The sequence below is a fragment of the Heptranchias perlo genome, chromosome 5 (genome assembly GCF_035084215.1).
Source record: "Heptranchias perlo isolate sHepPer1 chromosome 5, sHepPer1.hap1, whole genome shotgun sequence".
NCBI lineage: Eukaryota > Metazoa > Chordata > Chondrichthyes > Hexanchiformes > Hexanchidae > Heptranchias > Heptranchias perlo.
Genome location: NC_090329.1, coordinates 75,355,572 through 75,380,185, shown reverse-complemented (window position 1 = coordinate 75,380,185; position 24,614 = coordinate 75,355,572). Strand labels below are relative to the sequence as shown.

The window sequence follows — 24,614 nt, the reverse complement described above, 5'->3', positions numbered from 1 at the left end:
GCTTGTGTGGACCGTTTCTGAGTCTTTCGTTTCTCTACCCATTTGTCCTTTTTATATCTCTGCATCATCTCACTGATGATCTTTTATATCTTCTAAAAGCCTTCTATTAAGCAGTTTGAAGGTCAATTAACACATAAGATACGGCAACTAAAACCAGAGCTCCCTGGATGGCAAAAGAGGTAGAGAGTAAGGTGAAGCAGAAAAAAGGGACGTTTGACAGATGTCAGGTTGATAATACAAGTGAGAACCAGGATGAATATAGAAAGTTCAGAGGGGAGGCGAAAAAGGAAATAAGAAGGGCAAAGAGAGAGTATGAGAATAGACTGGCAGCTAAAATAAAAGGGAATCCAAAAGACTTCTATAGGCATGTAAACAGTAAACGGGTAGTAAGAGGAGGGGTGGGACTGATTACGGACCAAACAGGAGATTTACGCATGGAAGCAGAGGGCTTGGCTGAGGTACTAAATAAGTACTTTGCATTTGTCTTTACCAAGGAAGAAACTAGAGTCTTAAACTTAAATAAAGCCAATTACATAGTTTTGAGGGGCGAGTTGGCTAAGGTAGGTTGGGAAATTAAATTAAAGGGCATGACGGTTGAAAAGCAATGGCAAACATTTAAAGAAATATTTCAATATTCTCAACAAATATACATTCCATTGAGAAATAAAAACGCCACGGGAAAAGTGATCGACCCATGGCTAACTAAAGAAGTTAAGGACAGTATTAGATTAAAAGAAGAGGCCTATAATGTTGCCAAGAAGAATAGTAAGCCTGAGGATTGGGAGAGTTTTAACCAGCAAAGGACAACCAAAAAATTGATGAGAGAAAATAGAATATGAAAGTAAACTAGCAAGAAATATAAAAATGAATTGTAAGAGCTTTTCCGGTATATAAAAAGGAAGAGAATAGCAAAAGTAAACATTGGTCCCCTAGAGGCTGAGACAGGAGAAATTATAATGGGGAATCAGGAAGTGGCAGATGCATTAAACAAATATTTTGTATCTGTCTTCACAATAGAAGACACAAAAAGCATACCAGAAATAGTGGGGAACCAAGGGGCTAATGAGAGTGGGGAACTCAAAGTAATTAATATCAGTAGAGAAAAAAAACTTGAGAAACTACGAAAAGCCGATAAATCCCCTGGACCTGATGGCCTACATCCGAGGGTTCTAAAAGAGGTGGCTACAGAGATAGTGGATGCATTGGTTCTGATCTTCCAAAATTCCCTAGATTCTAGAATGATCCCAGTGGATTGGAAGGTAGCAAATGTAACTGTGCTATTCAAGAAAGGAGGGAGAGAGAAAACAGGGAACTACAGGCCAGTTAGCCTGACATCAGTCGTTGGGAAAATGCTCCATTAATAAGGAAGTGGTATCAGAGCACTTAGAACATCATAATATGATTAAGCAAAGTCAACATGGTTTTATAAAAGGGAAATCAAGTTTGACACATTTCTTAGAGTTTTTTGAGGATGTAACTAGCAGGATAGATAAAGGGGAACCAGTGGATATAATATATTTGAATTTTCAAAAGGCATTCGATAAGGTGCCACATAAAAGGTTGTTATACAAGATAAGGGCTCATGGGGTTCGGGGTAACATATTAGCATGGATAGAGGATTAGTTAATGGAAAGAAAACAGAGAGTAGGGATAAACGGGTCATTTTCAGGTTGGCAAGTTGTAACTAGTGGGGTGCCACAAGGATCGGTGCTTGGGCCTCAACTATTTACAATCTATATTAATGACTTGGATGAAGGGACCGAGTGTAACGTATCTAAGTTTGCTGACGATACAAAGCTAGGTGGGAAAGTAAGCTCTGAGGAGGACACAAAGAGTCTGCAAAGGGATATAGACAGATTAAGTGAGTAGGCAAGGTGGTGGCAGATGGAGTATAATGTGGGCAAATGTGAGGTTATTCACTTTGGTAGGAAGAATAGTAAAACAGAATATTTTTTTAAATGGTGAGAAACTATTAAATGTTGGTGTCCAGAGAGACTTGGGTGCTCTGGTACACAAAAAGTTAGCAGGCAGGTACAGCAAGCAATTAGGAAGGCAAATGGCATGATGGCCTTTATTGCAAGGGGGTTGGAGTACAAGAGTAAGGAAGTCTTACAACAATTGTACAGGGCTTTGGTGAGTCCTCACCTGGAGTGCTGTGTACAGTTTTGGTCTCCTTATCTAAGGAAGGATATATTTGCCTTAGAGGCGGTGCAATGAAGGTTCACTAGATTGATTCCTGGGATGAGAGAGTTGTCCTATGAGGCGAGGTTGAGTAGAATGGGCCCATATTCTCTGGAATTTAGAAGAATGAGAGGTGATCTCATTGAAACATAAAAGATTCTGAGGGGGCTTGACAAGGTAGAGGCTGAGAGGTTGTTTCCCCTGGCTGGAGAGTCTAGAACTAGAGGACATCGTCACAGGATAAGGGGCCGGCCATTTAAGAGGAGGAATTTCTTCACTCAGGATTGTGAATCTTTGGAATCCTCTACCCCAGAGGGCTATAGATGCTGAGTCGTTGAGTATATTCACGGCTGAGATAGATAGATTTTTGGACTCCAGGGGAATCAAGGGATATGGGGATCGGGCAAGAAAATGGAGTTGAGGTTGAAGATCAGCCATGATCTGATTGAATGGTGCAGCAGGTTCGAGTGGCCGTGTGGCCTACTGCTGCTCCTATTTCTTATGCTTATATGCTGCCAAAGTCACAGTAAGTGAAGAGGTAGTTGAGATAGTAGACAGACTAAAAATTGATAAAGAGGATGTAATAGAAAGGATAGCTGTACTCAAATTAGATAAGTCACCCGGTCCAGATGGGATGCATCCTAGTTTGCTGAGGGAAGCAAGAGTGGAAATTGCGGAGGTACTGGCCATAATCTTCCAATCATCCCTAGATATGGGAGTGGTGCCAGAGGACTGGAGAATTGCAAATGTTACACCCTTGTTCAAAAAAGAGTGTAAGGATAAACCCAGCAACTATAGGCCAGTCAGTTTAACCTAGGTAGTGGGGAAACTTGTAGAAACTGTAATCCAGGACAAAATTAACAGGAATTAATAAAGGAAAGCCAGCAAGGATTTGTTAAAGGCTAATCGTGTTTAACCAACTTGATTGTGTTTTTTGATAAGGTAACAGAGAGGATCGATGAGGCAATGCAGTTAATGTGGTATAGATGGACTTCCAAAAGGTGTTTGATAAAGTGCCGCATAATAGGCTTGTCATCAAAGTTAAAGCCCATGGAATAAAGGGGGCAGAAGCAGCATGGATATGAAATTGGCTAAGTAATAGGAAACAGAGAGTAGTGGTGAATGGTTGTTTTTTGGACTGGAGGGAGGTATACAGTGTGGAGGATACTAACAGACTTCAGGAGGACATAGACAGGCTGGTGGAATTGGTGGACACGTGGCTGATGAAAATCAGCGCAGAAAAATGTGAAGTGCTACACTTCAGTAGGAAGAACAAGGAGAGGCAATATATGCGGGGTATATGTGCACAAATTGTTAAAGGTGGCAGGGCAGGTTGAGAAAGCGGTTATGCATACAGGATCCTGGGCTTTATAAATAGAGGCATAGAGTACAAAAGGAAGGAGGTTATGATGAACCTTTATAAAATACTGGTTCGGCCACAACTGGAGTATTGTGTCCAGTTCTGTGCACCACACTTTAGGAAGGATGTGAAGGCCTTAGAGAGGGTGCAGAGGAGATTTACTAGAATGATTCCAGGGATGAGGAACTTCAGTTACGTGCATAGACTGGAGGAGATGAGGTTGTTCTACTTAGAGCAGAGAAGGTTGAGAGGAGATTTGATAGAGGTATTCAAAATCATGAAGGGTCGAGACAAAGTAGATAGAAAGAAACTGTTTCCATTGGTGGAGGGGTCAAGAACCAGAGGACATAGATTTAAGGTGATTGGCAAAAGAATCGAAGGCAACATGAGAAAAAACTTTTTTACACAGCGAGTGGTTATGATCTGGAATGTGCTGCCTGAGGGAGTCATGGAGGCAGATTCAATTGTGGCTTTCAAAAGGGAATTGGATAAGTACTTTAAGGGAAAAAATTTGCAGGGTTACGGGGATAGGGCGGGGGAGTGGGACTAGTTGGATTGCTCTTGCAGAGAGCCGGCACGGACTCGATGGGCAGAATGGCCTCCTTCCGTTCTGTAACCATTCTATGATTCTATCTATGATAAGAACATAAGAAACAGGAGCAGGAGTAGGCCATACGGCCCCTTGAGCCTGCTCCACCTTTCAATAAGATCATGGCTGATCGTCGACCTAACTCCACTTTCCCGCCCTATCCCCATATCGCTTGATTCCCTTAGTATCTATAAATCTATCCTGAATATATAAACCTATCTTGAATATACTCAACGACTGAGCATCCACAGCCCTCTAGGGTAGAGATTCACAACCCTCTGAATGAAGAAATGTTTCCTCATCTCGGTCCTAAATGGTCAATCGCCAATCTTGAGATTGTGACCCCTGGTTCTAGACTCTCCAGCCAGGAGAAATAGCCTCTCAGCATCTACCCTGTCAAGCCCTCTAAGAATGTTATACTTTTCAATGAGATCACCTCTCATTCTTCTAAACTCCAGAGAATATAGGCCCATTCTACTCAATCTCTCCTCATAGCACAACCCTCTCATCCCAGGAATTAATCTAGTGAACCTTCGTTGCACCCCCTCTAAGGCAAGTATATCCTTCCTTAGACCAGAACTGTACACAGTACTCCAGGTGAGGTCTCACCAGAGCACTATATAATTGCAGCAAGACCTCCTTACTCTTATACTCCAACCCCCTTGCAATAAACTCCCCCATAGCGATTGGTGTATCTGTTGATTCTCTCCTCCTTCCTCCCTTTTTTTCCTCTTATCACTAACATGCTTGTTTATCTTTACTGCTTCAGTCCTGATGAAGGATACACACCCAAAATATCATAGCCTATCTTTTTCTTTACGTATTTCACTAGGAGTTCTAGTAAAATTGAAGTCAATGGGAATCAGGGGGAAAACTCTCCAGTGGCTGGAGGCATACCTAGCACAAAGGAACATGGTAGTGGTTGTTGGAGGCCAAGCATCTCAGTCCCAGGGCATTGCTGCGGGAGTTCCTCAGGGCAGTGTCCTAGGCCCAACCATCTTCAGCTGCTTCATCAATGACCTTCCCTCCATCATAAGGTCAGAAATGGGGATGTTCGCTGATGATTGCACAGTGTTCAGTTCCATTCGCAACCCCTCAAATAATGAAGCAATCCGAGCCCGCATGCAGCAAGACCTGGACAACATTCAGGCTTGGGCTGATAAGTGGCAAGTAACATTCGCGTCAGACAAGTGCCAGGCAATGACCATCTCCAACAAGAGAGAGTCGAACCGCCTCCCCTTGACATTCAACGGCATTACCATCGCTGAATCCCCCACCATCAACATCCTGGGGGTCACCATTGACCAGAATCTTAACTGGACCAGCCATATAAATACGGTGGCTACAAGAGTAGGTCAGAGGCTGGGTATTCTGTGGTGAGTGACTCACCTCCTGACTCCCCAAAGCCTTTCCACCATCTACAAGGCACAAGTCAGGAGTGTGATGGAATATTCTCCACTTGCCTGGATGAGTGCAGCTCCACGAAGCTCGACACCATCCAGGACAAAGCAGCCCGCTTGATTGGCACCCCATCCAGCTCCCTAAACATTCACTCTCTTCACCACCAGCGCACTGTGGCTGCAGCGTGTACCATCCACAGGATGCACTGCAGCAACTTGCTGAGGCTTCTTCGACAGCACCTCCCAAACCCACGACCTCTACCACCTAGAAGGACAAGAGCAACAGGCACATGGGAACAACACCACCTGCACGTTCCCCTCCAAGTCACACACCATCCCGACTTGGAAATATATCGCCGTTCCTTCATCGTCGCTGGGTCAAAATCCCGGATCTCCCTTTCTAACAGCACTGTGGGAGAACCTTCACCACACGGACTGCAGCGGTTCAAGGCAGCGGCTCACCACCACCTTCTCAAGGACAATTAGGGATGGGCAATAAATGCCGGCCTCGCCAGCGACGCCCACATCCCATGAACGAGTAAAAAAAACGTATGCTGTTTTATTTCAAATTTCCTGCATCTGCAGTTTCCCTTTTGGTTTACTGATTCATTACTTACCGTTCATGTTATAGCCATCATTCTCCAAATGAAATTATACTTCATAGTCCAAGGTAGCACTGCAGCTTGGAAAATCAGTGACACGTTGTCCTAATAATGTGAATTTCTGACAAAAAACCCCTATCACCTTCCTTTACTGTATCCCACAATATTGTCTCCTTAAGTCCTAATTATTTTAACTGTATGAGACAACTTAACATTAAGTTCAGCAATAATACCACAAGATCCTTTCACTTCTATGACAGGAAGGATAAGAAAATATGGCTTCTGCTACATAAATCAAATCTACACCAAGCACATTAATGAAATGCATTACTGCAATTTCAAGCAAGGGAAAATCAAATGGGTAACTGAGTTCAGGCTATTCCCATGTACCTTCTATTGGCTGCTTAACAGTACATTTAACACTGGCCTGGGAAGAAATTATCTGCATAATCCTTAGTGCACAGTACATAATAGATCGAACCGAAATAAGGGGAGTGGAGAAAATTTAAAAAGTGGGGAAAGATGCACTAATTTAAAGCCAACCTGTTAACTGTTGTAAGAAACATTAATGATAGTTTAAAGAGTAACAAAATGCAATATGAAAGCATTATATAAACTGGAAAGCATTTTTGGTCCATACAACATCTGAAAAACGCTAAAAACAGGGACACAAGTACCTGAGGAAACATCTTCAACCAAATGTTCCAGAGACAAGTCCATAGGCAAGAGTGGCAGTGACTATACAGACTGTAATCTTAATTCATAAAATGATGAATGCAGCAACTAATAGTGAGTTACTACCTTTCTACTTATTTTTTCACATTCCACATGCTCTCTCCCATTGAAATACCTCACAGCAAGCTTTGCTGAGTTTCTGAACAGATCCAGAGAGATGAGCACATATAAAAGACAAAGTAGTGAATTTGGTGAAGCTGTGCACATTGCTGCAAGTAGCTGCTCAAGATAACTTCAAGTAGCACCTTCAAGTGAGGTTACTCCGCGAATACCGACTGCCTAAATAGACTTAGGCACAAACTATGTTGAGGACTCTTGCCTCAACAATTAATAAACTTAATCAGCCAACATGATATTAACAGGTTTCAACACTGGAGTCACAAAATGCATATGGTTGGGGGTGATAGCCTGATACTTAGCCCTGTCAACATGGTACTAGAGTCTTCTTGATTTTCAATGAGTGGAATTTATGTTGTGCCTTTTATGTCAGGAGCAGGGTAGAAAGATGACACCTGGGTCAGTTAGAACTCATGGGACAAAAGTACAGATTGGTCTTCGTGCCAAATAAGGCTGAATGCTTGAGAGCTGCCTTAGAATCATAGAATCTTACAGCACAGAAGGAGGCAATTTGGCCTGTCGTGCTTGTGCCAGCTCTGTGAAAGATCTGTTCAATTTGGTCCCACACCCCAGCTTTTTCTCCATAACCCTGCAAATTAGTCCTCAAGTACACAGACTGCAGCGGTTCAAGAAGGCAGCTCACCACCACCTTCTCAAGGGCAATTAGGGATGGGCAATAAATGCTGGCCTTGCCAGCGACGCCCACATTCCATGAATGAATAAAAAATGTCCAATTGCCTTTTGAAAGTTCAATTGCCTTTTGAAAGTTCTTATGGAATCTACTTCCACCACCCTTTCAGTAAGTGCATTCCAGATTTTAACAACCCGCAGTGTGAAAAAAATTTCCTCTCATTTCCCCTCTAGTTCTTTTGCCAATTGTTTTAAATCTATGACCTCTAGTTACCAACCCACTTGTCAGAGGAAACAGTTTCTCCCTATTTGCCCCATTAGAACCCCTTATTATTTTGAATACCTATATTAGGTCTAGCCTTAACCTTCTCTGCTCTAAGGAGAACAATCCCAGCTTCTCCAATCCCTTCACATAACTGAAGTCCCTCAACTCTGGTATCATCCTGGTAAACTTCCTCTGTACCCTCTCCAAGGCCTTGACATCCTTCTTAAAGTGTGGTGCCCAGACATGTGCACAATACTCCAGCTGAGGCCGAACCAATGATTTGTAAAGGTTTATCGTGACTTCCTTGTTTTTGTATTCAATGACCCTATTTACAAAGCCAACTAACCCATACACTTTCTTAACTGCCTTATCAACTTGCCCTGCCACCTTCAAAGATTAGTGAATATGCATCCCCAGGACTGTCTGCTTATGCACCCCCTCAAAATAGTACCATTTAGATTATACTGGCTCTTCATGTTGTTCCTCCTAAAGTGCATCACTTCACACTTATCCACACTAAATTGCATCCGCCACGTGCCTGCCCCTTTCACCAATCTGTCTACGTCTTCCTGACGTCTGCTACTATCCTCCTCACTACTTACTACATTGCCAAGTTTTGTATCATCCGCAAACTTTGAAATTGTACTCACCATTCCCAAGTCCAGATCATTTATATATAACAAGAAAAGCAATGGTCCTAATACCAATCCCTGGGGTACCCCGCTACATCCTTCTCTCCAGTCAGAAAAATATCCATTCACCACCACTCTCTACCACCATCTCTTTAATCCCATGTGCTTCTATTTTCCAAGTAAGTCTGTTATGTGGTACTTTACCAAATGCCTTTTGAAAGTCCATATATACATCTACTGCATTACCCTCATTAAACCTCTCTGATACTTCATCAAAGAACACAATCAGGTTAGTCAGACACGATTCGCCTTTAACAAATCCATGCTGGCTGTCACTTATTAACCCATGCTTCTCTTGTAAGAACTAATTTTGTCCTTGACAATAATCACTGACGTTAAACGAATCGGCCTGTAGTTACCAGATTTATCACACTCCCTCTTTTTTGAATAGGGGTGTAACATTTGTAATCCTCCAGTCCTCTGGTAACACTCCCATATTCAAGGAGGATTGAAAGATTGTGGTCAGAGCTTCTGCTATCTCCACCCTTGCTTCTCTCAGCAACCTAGGATGCATCCCATCTGGACCAGGTGACTTGTTAACTTTGAGTGATGCCAATTTATGTAGCACCTCCTTTTCATATATTTTTATACTATCCAATATCTCTATTCCTTTCTCCTCTACTGCAACATTAATTTCATCCTTTTCTTTTGCGAAGGCAGATGCAAAGTACTCATTCAGTACCTCAGTCATGCTGTTTGCCTCCACAATAAGATTTGCTTCTTTGTCCCTAATCGACCCCACCATTCCTTTAACTATACTCCTAGAAGAGTGGTGATGATGGTGGGGAGGAGGGGTGAATTAACATTTACAACACAGTAATTTTCCACAGCTCTTTCACAAACCAGGAAATCAGTGGTCCAATAGGGATCCCCAATCCACAAGCTCTTTGAGTCTGTTCAGCCATTCAATTTGTTCATGGCTGATATGTACCTCAACGCCACTTACCTGCCTCTGCTCCATATCCTTTGATACCATTACCCACAAAAATCTATCAACCTCAAACTGGAAAATTTCAATTGATTCAGCATCCACAGCCTTTTGGGAAAAGATAGGTCCAGATTTCCGATACCCTTTGTATGAAAAGTTGGTCTTCAAATGAATGGAGAGAAATGTACGATGCTAAACATCAATAAAAAAACAAGAGAATTGAGAGCTATGCAAAATGAAGTATTAAAGGAAGTTAACGGCTGCAAATGCTTGGGATCATGGATTAGAACAACTGAAAAGGATATCAACTCTAGAATAGGTGAGGCTTGGTTAGCTTTCAACCAAATTAATAGAGTATGGAAATGCAAAGAACTGGATAGGAAAGATCAAAATATTCAGAAGCACAGTGGAGCCAATGTTGAAATATGGCGCTGACACTTGGGATAGTTTACTAAGAAACTGGAAAAGAAACTAGATGGCACTTACACAAGACTATTGAGAAAAGCCTTATATGTCTGCTGTAAAGACCACATCCCCAATGAGATGGAAACGTAGACCGAATAACAACAGTAATAAAATATAGAAGGCTGAAACTTGCTGGCCATTCCTTTAGAGCAATAGAGGAACTGGTTTCAGAACTATCATTCTGGGAACCAAAACATGGAAACAAAGAGAGGTCGGCCTAGAATTAAGTAGAATACTTAACTTGCATGGGATAGAGAAATTCCATAGAAGAATTACCATCATGCGTAATGAACAAAGAGGTGTGGAGGACAATCACATGAGCTCCAATGATAGTCGACTGATGATGATGATGATGATGATGGTGGTGTGAAAACATGCTTCCTGATTTTGCTCCTAAATGGTATAGCTCTAATTTGAAGATTTTGCTCCCTTGTTCTGGATTCCCCCACCAGAGGAAATTATTTCTGTGTATCTACCCTATTGAATCCCTTTATCATTTTAAAGACCTCAATTAGACCACACTTCAATCTGCTAAACACAAGGGAATACAAACCAAGTTTATGCAACCTGTCCTCATAATTTAACCCTTTAAGCCTTCATACGCCATAATGAAACCGTGTGGCTTTCTGCTCAGTTTCCCAGAATTGTTTTGAGATGTAAATAAGGCATGATGTCATTAGCTTGGTGATGCAACTGGCATCTGGTTTTCTTGAACTCAGCTGAGAATGATGCCCTGCAACAGATAAGTTGTGGAGAAGAGGGGAAGCTGCCAGAATGACTTACATTTCACTCAAAATATTTAGCATTTTGTCTATCAGTCTTACCCTAGTTTCTACCTTTTTTGCTGAGGTAGAGGTAGCCAATTTGTACTTCCTATTGAAAAGTACAAACTCTGATAACAAGAAGCTTGGTAACAGCTACCCTCTTGAGGAAAACTGCAGTGTGTGTGTGTGTGTGTGTGTGTGTATGCTTATATAAGGAAAGAAATGGTAGAAAGAGTTCGCTGAGATTCACCAATCAGATCCCAAACTGGGGCCAATATCTTGATCGTCAAGATACCAGTTAATACAATGCCATAAATATGGTTTAGCCTTTTCTTGTGTTTAACATAAGCATCAGTTATGCTGGTTCTTTTGGCAAGGTGTTTGCTTTTGGAAGTATGCTTGCTGTCCGCTGTTCAGGGTGATGAGATAGGAGCAGCTGTGGGCCTTGATGAGATTCTGATTCATCGTTCAATTTAACCTTCCCATTAGATTTATTTTGCAAGAATGAATGGCCCTGAAAATATGCGATTTGAATTGTACAACCCATCTGCCTTGTGCTACTAATGTCCTTTGGCATAACAAAATGTTTATAGTGTCCCTTCCTCAATCTGTTGACAGATTCCACAGGCTGAAAAATCAAGATTGAGTCGGACACAACAGCGGAAAAGATTTTCAGCAGTTACAGAATTTCAAAGCACTCTAAAGCAATGAGCAACTTTCCAAAAATTAAACTGAGGAATTCTAACAAAATGATTACACATTGACAAAACTTTGTTTTGCAATGGAGCAGTGTATTTAAGATAATTGGAGATAAGGACAACATAAAAGTAGATAGCAGCACCATAAATCTGCATCCATTCTGACGGACTTCCACCATGGCTTTGTGAAGGGGAAGTCATGTCTGACAAATTTGCTTGAGTTCTTTGAGGACATAACGTACAGGGTGGATAAAGGGGAACCAGTGGACGTAGTGTATTTAGACTTCCAGAAGGCATTCGACAAGGTGCCACATAAAAGATTATTGCTCAAGATAAACAATCACTGGATTGGGGGTAATATTCTGGCATGGGTGGAGGATTGGTTATCTAACAGGAAGCAGAGAGTTGGGATAAATGGTTCGTTCTCGGACTGGCAACCATTAGCCAGTGGTGTTCCACAGGGGTCGGTGCTGGGTCCCCAACTCTTTACAATCTATATTAACGATTTGGAGGAGGGGACCGAGTGTAACATATCAAAGTTTGCAGATGATACAAAGATGGGAGGGAAAGTAGAGCATGAGGAGGACATAAAAAACCTACAAGGGGATATAGACAGGCTGGGTGAGTGGGCGGAGATTTGGCAGATGCAATACAATATTGGAAAATGTGAGGTTATGCACTTTGGCAGGAAAAATCAGAGAGCAAGTTATTATCTTAATGGTGAGAAACTGGAAAGTACTGCAGTACAAAGGGATCTGGGGGTCCTAGTGCAAGAAAATCAAAAAGTTAGTATGCAGGTGCAGCAGGTGATCAAGAAGGCCAACGGAATGTTGGCTTTTATTGCTAGGGGGATAGAATATAAAAACAGGGAGGTATTGCTGCCGTTATATAAGGTATTGGTGAGACCGCACCTGGAATACTGCATACGGTTTTGGTGTCCATACTTAAGAAAAGACATACTTGCTCTCGAGGCAGTACAAAGAAGGTTCACTCGGTTAATCCCGGGGATGAGGGGGTGGACATATGAGGAGAGGTTGAGTAGATTGGGACTCTACTCATTGGAGTTCAGAAGAATGAGAGGTGATCCTATTGAAACATATAAGATTGTGAAGGGACTTGATCGGGTAGATGCGGTAAGGATGTTCCCAAGGATGGGTGAAACTAGAACTAGGGGGCATAATCTTAGAATAAGGGGCTGCTCTTTCAAAACTGAGATGAGGAGAAACTTCTTCACTCAGAGGGTAGTAGGTCTGTGGAATTTGCTGCCCCAGGAAGCTGTGGAAGCTACATCATTAAATAAATTTAAAACAGAAATAGACAGTTTCCTGGAAGTAAAGGGAATTAGGGGTTACGGGGAGCGGGCAGGAAATTGGACATGAATTTAAATTTGAGGTTAGGATCAGATCAGCCATGATCTCATTGAATGGCGGAGCAGGCTCGAGGGGCCGATTGGCCTACTCCTGCTCCTATTTCTTATGTTCTTATGTTCATAACTTTGGCAGGATGATCGGAAACTAGGCTGGGATCTGGAAATGTGGGTCTTAGTCCTGTACTGAAGTTTCCGCAATGACCTGTTGAAGGCAGTGTCTTTGTCCATCGCAAACATGACCAAATTGTATGGGAACGGGGTGGGGCTAAGGCAGGGAACTCCCTTTTGGTAGGAGTTCCGAGCTCAGGGCCTTCAATGAGACCTGGCATATAGCCAACGGAGGTTCATTGGGTCAGACCAGATGTACCTCCCTGACCACCAGCAGAAATGGGGCCCATCTGGGGTCCAGGTTGGGATTGTGGTCTGGACCTCTGAAGATTAATTTTATTTTTAAATAATCATTTTGTGGTGGCCCCCTTACAAAGGGATCTGTGGAGACAACTAGAACATATTTCTGGTGTGGGGTGCCCCAGATATGCACTTTTCCCATTGAAAGCATTTTAATTGCGAGATATCCCCCTGACCCTGCAAACTTTAGCGGGGTCACAGTTGGACACATCTTGGCACTTACACTGGGATGCGCCCCTTCTCACCCCGACTTTGGGCTGATGTATGTTTGAGGTGATAGGAATAGCAAGAAGTTTAAGTTCTCCAGTGAATGATCGACACATGCAACAGGATACCAGAGCAGGTAGTAATGGCTGATTCTTTACAGTTCATCAAACAGACTGTAGATGGACTTCTGGAAAAAGGGATCACCGTGTCATATGGAAGAAAAAGAAAAATCATTCTGGATAGTAATTTATGGGTATAGGGCCTCCTGGGGCTTGCCTTATCATCTATGAGGGGTTTGAGAAGAATTTTTGACAGAGGACTCATGAATTGGCTACCTCTTCTGGGGCAAAAATTCTTCTCCAACCCCTCATAGATGATGATCTTTTCTCATCCTTGATAAATAAACAAGCACAGAATGATGAAGATGCCAATGTGAGAAATAAACCTATAAAATGCCTGAAAGTTGGTTGAGGGAGAAGAAAGAAAACCTTATATATAAAAAACCTTTCAAATTCTTCTCCCGGCCTTCTCATGGTATATTGCTCTTGAACAAGTCACTCGAGGGGTTCTGGTTACAGAATCTGAGTTTGAATCCAGCCCACCTAGATGGGTTTGAAGTCTCTTTTCTCTCTTCTGGCCACAAGAATTCTTATTTTCATCTAAGCATCTAATGGTATAAGCATTCACTGATCTAGGAGACACTGTACCTTATGAATTAAGTGGGTGATTTGTTCCTGTCAGGAGGGCAAAGTCAGTAAACTACACATTAGATGGAGATACAAATGCGTTTGTTCTAAATTATCAAGGTGAACCTGAAAACCAACCTGGCAGGAACAGGTCATCCTGAAATGCTCCCAATGGGGAAGAAAACTGATGATGTAGGGAAAGGAAGAGATCTTGCATTTATATCGCACCTTTCTCCTCGGGATGTCTCAAAGTACTTTATAGCCAATTAATAACCTTTTGAAGTGTTGTCACTGTTGTAATGTAGGGAAACACAGCAGCCAAATTGCACACAGCAAGGTCCCACAGAGATAAATGAGCAGATAATCCGTTTTAGTGATGTTGGTTGAAGGATAAATGCTAGCCAGGACACCAGAAAATCTTCCCTGCTTTTCTTTGAATTGCCTCCTGAAGGATCACAAGAACTTTTACGTCAGTCTTAGGCGTTATCTGTTTAACATCTCACCTGAAAGACGGCACCTCTGACAATGCAGCACTCCCTCAGTACTGCACTGAAGTGTCAGCCTAGAACTGCACAAGTCTCGGAAGTGGGCTTAAACCCACAACATTCTGACTCAGAGGGAAGAGTGCTACCGCTTCAATGGGATCGGGCGAGGTGTATAACTGCATCCAAAGCAATACCACCCGTTTTGCGACACCGCCCAAGATAAATTTCTACTCCATTGTTTCCAGTGATTGAGGGGTCTAGAATGAGGGGACATAGATATGATTAAATGTAAGAGATTAAGGACAGAATGCAGGAAAAAGCTTTTCTTATTTTTTAAACAGAGGATTGCGATGCTATGGAATGCATTTACGGAGTTCGAAACAGAGACCAAGTCAATATTTAATAATGGGTTAGGTTGAAGGAAAGGGGAATAAAGGGATATGGGAACAGAGCAGCCCATGGGTTAGCGTTATTGCTTGTGTGGAGGAGAAACACCAACACAGTCTGGTTGGACCAAACTGTTTCTGTGAGTTAATTACTATGTGATAATGGGAAAAGAAGTACTGCAAATTACAAATCAGTAAAACAAGGCACCACAATTCTTTTGTGAACTGAATCATAAATTTAAAACACAGAAAACTTGCACAAAATACAACACAAGAACCCAAAACAAAAGATAACATGCAGATCAGTTTAAAACCTCTTCATAGCACAAAGGAGTGTAAATAATGTTTCAGTAGTGGCACCAACATGCTTTGGTTAACATGCTTCAGGCATAAGTACAGAACCAAAACACCAGCTGGTCTGCAAAATGTATTTATTAAAATAAAAAATGTATACTTTAAAAAATGCATGCTTTACATCAAGTAGTAGCTACTAAACAAAGCAAAATACAGATATAAGTCATCACAACTAAAGCCCAGATGACAAGAAATTAACAACTTAAAACAGAAACAAATCCATAAATACAATCGATGACAAAGAATAAATATAAAATGAAAAATAAACAAAGTGAAAGCATGCATACAAATGCTTTCAAATAAAGCTGCAAGCTTTCATTTTCTGCTTTTAAATATAGTAATATATGTAATTATATGTAAATCTTAAACAATTGGTGTAGCAGCTCCTGTACAATTATAAATAATTCATATAAACTTTTACAAATTATTTACAATCTGTTGCAGCAATCTAGTTTCTGATGGTCATTTTTAATTTGGCGAGATTATAAAGCAATCACTTGATTTTAAATTTATGGAATTAAGTTGAAAGTGACAAAAAAAAATTGGAAACTGTAGCTTTAATGACAGAGTAGAGGTATAAGCTACTGGGCTATACACAATAGTTAACAATTGATGTACAATAAAATTAATATGAGTAAATGACTTGGAACCCAAAATAAAATTTAGAATGTGCACTACATATCTTATATTCCAGTTTCGAAAAAAAAACTTCCATCAGAATATATATGGGAACAAGCCCGGCGTCATTCACTCATTTTTAAAAGAGAAGGAGGCTTTGCAGGTAATGTATTCATTGTGAGGTGTTCAACTGTTTATATCTTCCATTGTCTTTGTTTTAACCCATTACTTTTCTCTAAAAGTAAGCCATCTGAGCAGTCAAAATAGCCACACTTTCCATTGAAGATAGGAAGGAGAACATTATGAATCTAGTCTGCTAGTTATCTGGAAGTTCTATGCAGCCTACATACTTAAAAGGTAATAGGGATCCTCTTAAAAACAAATCTGATTTATTTGTGTTACTTTCTCCCTTCTTGCAATATTATGCACCAACCATTCTCTGATAAGAGACCCATTAACTCATATCTGTCTATGTTATTCTCTGCTACACACCTTCAAGTAGCCATCCTTCCTGCTGGAAAAACAACAGACAAACAATGACAGGCTCTTTCTCAAAGTCCTAGTTGAGACTTTGAATTAACCAAGTGACAAGTCACACATGAAACTCATTAACACTCAATGGTAACAATGTGTGAGTGCCACGAACTCACTGACTCACCAAGTATTGTGCATTTTATTTCTAAAGTGGCCTCTCCCAAGTTTGGCTGTACTCATATTTATGCTGGTTGTATGGCATGTTTCGCTATATGCATTGAATCAGCAAATTAAACTATGATGCAAGTAGCTATGGTGCATGAAACCTCAGTTTACAATTACTTGGTGCTTATTTAGTCTGGGTGACGGTATTGAAAGAGGCAACATTTTTTACCTTCCTTGCAGTGACAGTATTATCGATGCTGAGATGCAGGCTGAAAAAATGTTGAGTTATATATGTTGACTAAAGAATGTAGCTAAGCTCTTAGCTCTCATTACAACCCAATACCCAATATTACTTCTGTTCACACCTGGCCCTTAACTGAAACTGTGAATGCCAACTTAGGTACAAATTTGGGATGGTTTTACACTTGGAACACAATTCTACTGCCAACTTGGTTGAACTGTCTAAACTAAATTAATCTTTAACAGTCACTGTTTTAATTTTTTTAATAATCCACCTTGGTTCTGCGGGGTAAATTTGAATCTAAATAAAAGGCAGTGACCCAGCGAAGGGCTCAGGATACATTCACAGTGCCAGCATGGTGAGGCTTGAGGTTCCCCAGATATTGGACCATGTTATAAAGGAGCCGGCGCTGTGCAACAGCACGCTGGTGAAGAGTAGTGAAAAATCGGGCTGCTACTAGCATCGCAGCGGCCCTCAAGTAAATGGATCTGGGGGGTGGGGATCAGGGGGCCAAATAGCTGGGGGTTGGGGCCTGGTTTGCGGATTGGGATCTGGGTCACTAGTTGGGACGTGGGTCGGAGATCGGTGGCGGGAGTCAGTGCTGGGGATCAGGGTGGTTGGAGCCGGGGGTCGTGTAGGGCATCGCATCAGGAGCAGAGGGGAAATCGGAGCCCGGGGTCTCTTTGGTGATCGGGGATCTGGAGGGGCAGTGGTGGTGGGGGGTGGGATGGAAAAAGAGTAATTTTCCATTTTGCATTCCTGGTGGGGAACATTGGAGCTGGAAATTCTGGTTGACACAGCACATGATTTTCTGACCTTTATGGTTGGAAAACCATGCACAGCACATGCCGCAAATTCAGTGGGCTAGGCTCCATCACGAGGGAACAAATGAAAAGTTATCTTTACAGTGCATTTTGACCCCAGTGAGATTTTTATCAGCATGAGCAATTATTCTGGTTTTGCATGCTATTTTGTGAAAATTTATTTGAAGTGAATACTGAAACACTATGAGACAATGTCAATCTATTTATTACTTTTACTATTTAAAATGCTGCATAGATTATGAGCATCAATATGGATAAAATGACAAAACAGCTTTCAGAAGGTTAAAAATTCCAGTGTGCTCTCTTCATTGAACATTTAAGTCCTGCTTAGTAACAAAAGGGCTTTTCTAAAAAAATGGTAAGTGTATCTTACAAAATGGAAAATTATTTCAAATTCATAAAACAGTACCAACACAATTTATGCTAATTCATTACACTGTAATCCTAACCAGTATAACTAGCTCTTTTTAAAGCAATGGAGGTAAATTACAGAAGAAGGCCCTGACAAAATTAAAGAGGAAAAGAAATCAGCACAAACAATTGATCAGGACTGTTGAAATAACAGCTTATAACAAATTAATTTAAAATTAAATGTGGTACCCATTAGGCTATTGAAGTAACAATATTAATGAGGCCTGCACATCTGCTAGAAGGCAGTCATTAAGTTAATTTCAAATTCAAGCATAAATTGCAGAGCACAGAAAGCATGCTTTAATTGCAAAAATGTGAGCTTGAAATCGATAATTGACCCATCCTAAAGACTTGTCCAATCCTAGCTTATGTAATTGAATATTGAATCTTAAAAGTGCAGTTATAGATCATGGCCAGTTTGTACCATCACCTCAATGGTCTAGTTGAGATGGATGCTCACCTCAGAAATCTTTTTGGCTCTTTTGGAGGTACTGGCTGGGGTAGAGGCTTGTTGCTATTGAGCCCAATATCATGAACAGGAGAATTAGGAATTGGCTCTAGGCGGTTGTGCTGATGTTGCCCATTTCCCATTCCTGCAGATTCCAGAGCACTTAGATTTGGGGCACTGACGAAACGATTGGCAATTTTATCATTCTTTTTCTTCTGCTGCAATAGAAACAGGAAAAATGAAGAAACAAAAATATTAAGTCCACAGAAAGGTCATTGTTAATCCATAGTGTAAATATAGACAATCAAAAGTATTCATCTTGAACACAGCAAACCCAAATTACTGGTAACTACAGAGTACTAAGCAAATTGAGAAATGAGACCTTGGCTAGAGGATTGATGACTCCTACATTAGGGCTGGCATTAAAAACCTTGTTGAAATTTGTTTCTCTGTTCACCAGTTCCAGCTGGTAAAATTTCTTGTCATCCTGTTAAAAGTAAATAACAAAAATAAAAATATGCATTCAATTACTATAGTTTTTAAAACAATAACTTGCATTTATAAAGTGTCTTTATCGTTCCAAGGCACTTCATAGGAACGTCATCAGACAAAAATTGACACCGAGCTATTGGTTGTAAGTCAGACCCTACATTGTGTTACAAATAATATAAAGCTAATAAAAACACACCATTAGTTTTTTCATGAGTTGATCCCGTTCTGTAACCATTTCCTTTAACTCAATGATCAGCTGTAGATCCTCTGCTCTCGATTCCCTGTTCCTATATTTTTCCTCAGCTTCTTCCAATCTAGAAAAATATAACCACATTATGGAAATGTAAGCACGAAGGTTAAGCATTCAGATAGTCTAAAACATGCTGAATCCAAATTTTACATATTGCATGAGCAAGAAAATCAGAGATTCAGAAACAAGGGGCATGATTTTATCTTGGTGCCGGGTATCCTGCGCATCTGTGATCGCAACTCAATTGAAGGTGAGTATTTGTGCTTCCGGGTTTCCCACGTGTCAGGCAGCCAGATCGACAGTCTGGCTGCCTGTCGGAAGGGAAAGGGGCTCCAAATCAGAGAGGGGGGAGCAGAAGGGAGGGAGAGATCATCAGCATTGCAAAAATTGGAGGTGGAGGGGGCAGCCAACATCCTCCAGGCCCACAAGCAGTGCAATAAAGGCACTCACCTCGTGGATCTGGCCCTTCGCGCCTGCTTTCACCCGACGTGAATCGGAAGCAATGGGAAACCCGAATAGGTTTTACTTTTGTAACACACAAAATATTAAGTAACCTCAACTATTTCATGAGATACATTGCCCCTTTAAGTATCGGCCTGCCCGCTTTAAGTGGGGGTGAAACTTCCTGGTGTCTGTTGTGCACACGCATACAAACCTGCCTGGGTTAAACCCAGAAGCGAGCAGTCCCGCTCCAAAAAATTATTATTTTAACCTCCCACCCATCCCCAACCCACCCATTCTTGTGGGTTAAAATTACTCCCAAGTTCACCACAAGATGACTGACAAAAACATTGAAAACAAATACACATTTGACTTAAAACCTTTTAAAATAAGATATTTTGGGTCATCTGTGGTGTGAGTTATGGATCAAAAAATTGAAAAATAAATAAATTGAGGACAGCAATAAAGAGGGAAAGGCAAAACCCACTCACTGACACCGAAGTGGCCTGATAGTAAGGAGTTGTATGAGAAGCCAAGGGGAGCCACAAGCATCTCGCCCTCTGTATTATACAGGAAGTGCTTCTTTGAAAAACTTTCCTTTCCTCTCTTTCCTTCTCTCTGTTCTCATTTCTAACCCTCTATTGGTTTTTGTCTTCTCTCTTTTTCTCCTTCCCTCTTTACACTTTCTCCCTTCGATTCCGAAATTACAGAAACCAAATTATAATCACACACGTAGACCAGTGCAAAGAGCTACATTAAGGGGCAAGAATGCAGCAGTGTGAGGGGCACTGAGCTCGTGGGTCATGCATGTGTGGAGCTACATAATAAAGAGAGCTGAAGCCAAAGCCTAGGCTCTCAAAAGAGAAGAAGCCTACACGGATGATAATGTTGCAAGTATTGCAAGATGGGAGGGGGAGTTTATTGAAAATATTTTTTTCTCACCATTGTTGAATTTTTTAATGTTTTTATGTCCTTATAAATTTCATTTTCTGGGCTGCATAAGGGGAATATTTCTCTTGTTCACTAGTTATAGAAAAATTGTAAACACATCTAAAGAATGTGTTCATGATTTTGCTGTAAATGACGAATAACTGAAATCTTCATCCAAAGCAGATGGCTGCTCAAAGGCTGGGGGTGTGGGGGAGAAATTGTTTACAGATTAGTTGGTTTTTCAGTGAATGTGAAACTTGAGACCATCAGCATCCTTTTGTGCTCCATTAACATCACACTACAGACACTATTTTCTCTCCCTCTGTGTAAGCACATTCAATATGTGGATCTAGGTACGAAATGCAATTTGAATTTTTGTGTAGCATATGTAATGAAACATCAAATTGCTGCAAACACTTAAGTGTCAGTTACAAAACTGTGGGAGCAGCAAACACAGCCTACAAAGGTTTAAGCTTCCTTCCAATTGTAATAAGTTTTAGCCATGCACAGGAAAAGCCTCTGCTACAAGGTTTGCCTACAGTATGGAAATGCAAAGTGTCACAAGTCCTGTCTTCAAGGAAGATTGAAAGTATTTGCCTTGAAAGTGTCAATGTCCAGTTGCCAATGTTATTCTAGCCCAATAAAAGTAATAATTACTAGGTCTAGCAAGATGATATTGTAAGTAACAAGATGACAATATTAATTTAAAATAGGGGATTTCAATATTTAGGCTTTGTAATGGCAGTTCTTCTACAATCAAAACAAACGAGGCTGCATGCAAGACAAAAGCTCTATTTTAACTTGGGGCGGGAACCGGGCAAGCAGGGATAGAGATGGGCAGCAAACCGTCCTGACCTCAGCAGAGAGGGGCCTGGCGATTTTAACACCCTGCATGCCCCTGGTCAGCTGCCCATCCGAAACCAGCTGGGAGTGGCTGGTGGGCGGGAGCGGAATGTCAGGCAGCAGGAGGCTGGCACCGGGGAAAGAAGAAACGGTCCCCGGCACTCAGGTAAGTTGCATGGAGGGAGTTTCGGGAGGGTGTCATATTGTGTGTTGGGGGAGTGGGGGGAGGGAAAGGGAGGGAAGAAGGGATCCCAGGGACGAGGGAGGCTTAAACTTTCCTGGTAAGGCCTGGGGAAAAGTCCTGTTCCTCCTGGCCCCACAAGAAAAATAACAGATGCTAAAAAAGCTTACCTGTTTGGGCCTCTTCTGGCCCTGACTCCTCTTCCCACTAGGTTCAGCTGACGGGAAAGCTACAGCGGCTTCCCTCATGAGTCCTCTGGCTAAAATTGCAGCCGGACACTGATGATGTCATCAGAGCTCGATCTACATATTTAAAAGGACCCTGCGGACTGTGTTGGGTATTTCTCCCACCTGCTCAGAAGAGCAGGTTAAAATGGAAGACTGCAGGAAGAGAGCGGGACGTCAGGAGGTAAGTCTCCCAGACAATTTTTACTGCTCGGCCGTCCGGCCTAAATTAGCCAGGCAGGGTTAAAATCACCCGTGAAGACTATAATTACAATAACACAAATGAGACCAAGTTGCAACATGTTCGATTAATACTCTTTAACATCTAGGAACATAGGTACAGGAGCAGGCCATTCAGCCCCTCTTGCCTGCTCCGCCATTTGATAAGATCATGGCTGATCTGTGATATAGCTCCATATATCTGCCTTTGGCCCTTAATACTTTTGGTTGACAAAAAGCTATCTATCTCACATTTAAATTTAGCAATTGAGCTAGTATCAATTGCTGTTTGCGGAAGAGAGTTCCAAACTTCTACCACCCTTTGTGTGTAGAAATGTTTTATAATCTCACTCCTGAAAGGTCTGGCTCTAATTTTTAGATTGTGCCCCCTACTCCTAGAATCCCCAACCAGCGGAAATAGTTTCTCTCTATCCACCCTATCTATTCCCCTTAATATCTTATAAACTTCAATCAGATCACCCCATAACCTTCGAAACTCTAGAGAATACAACCCCAATTTGTGTAATCTCTCCTCGTAACTTAACCCTTGAAGTCCGGGTATCATTCTAGTAAACCTACGCTGCACTCCCTCCAAAGCTAACATGTCCTTCCAAAGGTGCGGTGCCCAGAACGGCTCACAGTACTCCAGGTGTGGTCTAACCAGGGTTTTGTATAGCTGCACCATTAATTCTGCCTCCTAGTACTCCAGTCCTCTAGATATAAAGGCCAGCATTCCATTAGCCTTATTGATTATTTTCTGCACCTGTTCATGACACTTCAATGATCTATGTACCTGAACCCCGAAGTCCCTTTGGACATCCACTGATTTTAACTTTTTACCATTTAGAAAGTACCCTGTTCTATCCTTTTTTGATCCAAAGTGGATGACCTCACATTTGTCTCCATTGAATTCCATTTGCCACAGTTTTGCCCATTCACCTAATCTATCAATATCCCTTTGTAATTTTATGTTTTCATCTACACTGCTTACAATGCCATCAATCTTTGTGTCATCAGCAAACTTAGATATGAGACTTTCTATGCCTTCGTCTAAGTCGTTAATAAATACTGTGAATAATTGAGGCTCCAAGACAGATCCCTGCGGGACTCCACTAGTCACATCCTACCAATGTGAGCATTTACCCATTATCCCTGCTCTCTGTCGCCTTTCACTCAGCCAATTTCCTAACCAAGTCCATATTTTTTCCTCGATTCCATGGGCTTCTATCTTAGATAACAGTCTCTTTTGTGGGACCTTATCAAATGCCTTCTGGAAGTCCATATAAATAACATCCATTGACAGTTCCCTGGCCACTACTTTAGTCACCTCTTCAAAAAATTCAATCAGGTTTGTCAGGCACGACCTACCTTTCACAAATCCATGCTGGCTCTCTCTGATTAACTGAAAATTCTCGAGGTGTTCAGTCACCCTATCCTTAATTATAGACTCCAGCAATTTCCCCACAACAGATGTAAGGCTAACTGGTCTATAATTCCCCGGTTTCCCTCTCTCTCCTTTCTTAAAAAGCGGAGTGACATGTGCGATTTTCCAATCTAGAGGGACAGTTCCTGAATCTAGAGAACTTTGAAAGATTATAGTTAGGGCATCTGCAATCTGCTCACCTACTTCCTTTAAAACCCTGGAATGGAAATCATCCGGTCCTGGGGATTTGTCACTCTTTAGTGCTATTATTTTCTTCATTACTGTTGCTTTACTTATGTTAATTTTATTGAGTCCCTGTCCCCGATTCAATATTAGTTTTGTTGGGATTTCCAGCATGCTATCCTTTTTTTCTACTGTAAATACTGACGCAAAGTAATTGTTCAACATGTCAGCCATTTCCCCATTGTCAATGGCAATATCCCCACTTTCACTTTTTAAGGGGCCAACACTGCTCCTGACCACCCTCTTTTTCCTAATATAACTATAAAAGTTCTACGTATTGGTCTTGATATTCCTTGTACGTTTCTGTTAATACTCTCTTTTTGTAGCTCTTACTATCTATTTTGTGACCCTTTGTTGATCTTTGTATCTTTCCCATTCGCCAGGATCTGTGCCATTTTTTGCCTTTTTGTATGCCCTTTCCTTATGTCTTATACTGTCCCTTACCTCTTTAGTTGTCCATGGCTGTTTTTTTTGGCAAGTAGAGTTCTTGCCCCTCAGGGGTATAAACCGGTTCTGTACCTCGTTAAATGTTTCTTTAAACATTTCCCACTGATCATCAGTCGTTTTACCCACTAACAGATTTGCCCAGTTTACTGTGGACAGTCTCTGTCTCATCCCATTGAAGTCGGCCTTACCCAAGTCTAGAATCTTAGCAGCTGACTCACTTTTTTCCCTTTCAAACACTACATTGAACTTGATCATGTTATGATCACTATTGGATAGATGTTCGCTTACAGTTAAGCCGTTAACTAAATCTGGTTCATTACTCATTACTAAACCCTTGTTGCCTCTCGGACATACTGCTGTAGAAAACTATCCTGGACACACTCAAGAAATTCACTACCTTTCTGACAGTTGCTAGTCTG

At 41.4% G+C, this 24,614-nt stretch overlaps 1 protein-coding gene across 5 annotated transcripts in view; it reads right to left on the bottom strand.

Moving 5' to 3' along the window:
- Window positions 1-24,614, bottom strand: part of fam184ab (family with sequence similarity 184 member Ab) — a 162,828-nt gene that overhangs the window by 6,769 nt on the left and 131,445 nt on the right. For 4 of the 5 annotated variants that reach the window (XM_067984673.1, XM_067984676.1, XM_067984675.1 and 1 more), the window contains 3 exons: window positions 19,191-19,308; window positions 18,885-18,989; window positions 18,515-18,720 (listed from right to left, as the gene is read on the bottom strand). In XM_067984673.1, the coding sequence (XP_067840774.1) occupies window positions 18,515-18,720; window positions 18,885-18,989; window positions 19,191-19,308 (429 nt within the window). The remainder of the gene's footprint in view (window positions 1-18,514; window positions 18,721-18,884; window positions 18,990-19,190; window positions 19,309-24,614) is intronic. The other variant, XM_067984674.1, reaches the window with a different exon arrangement.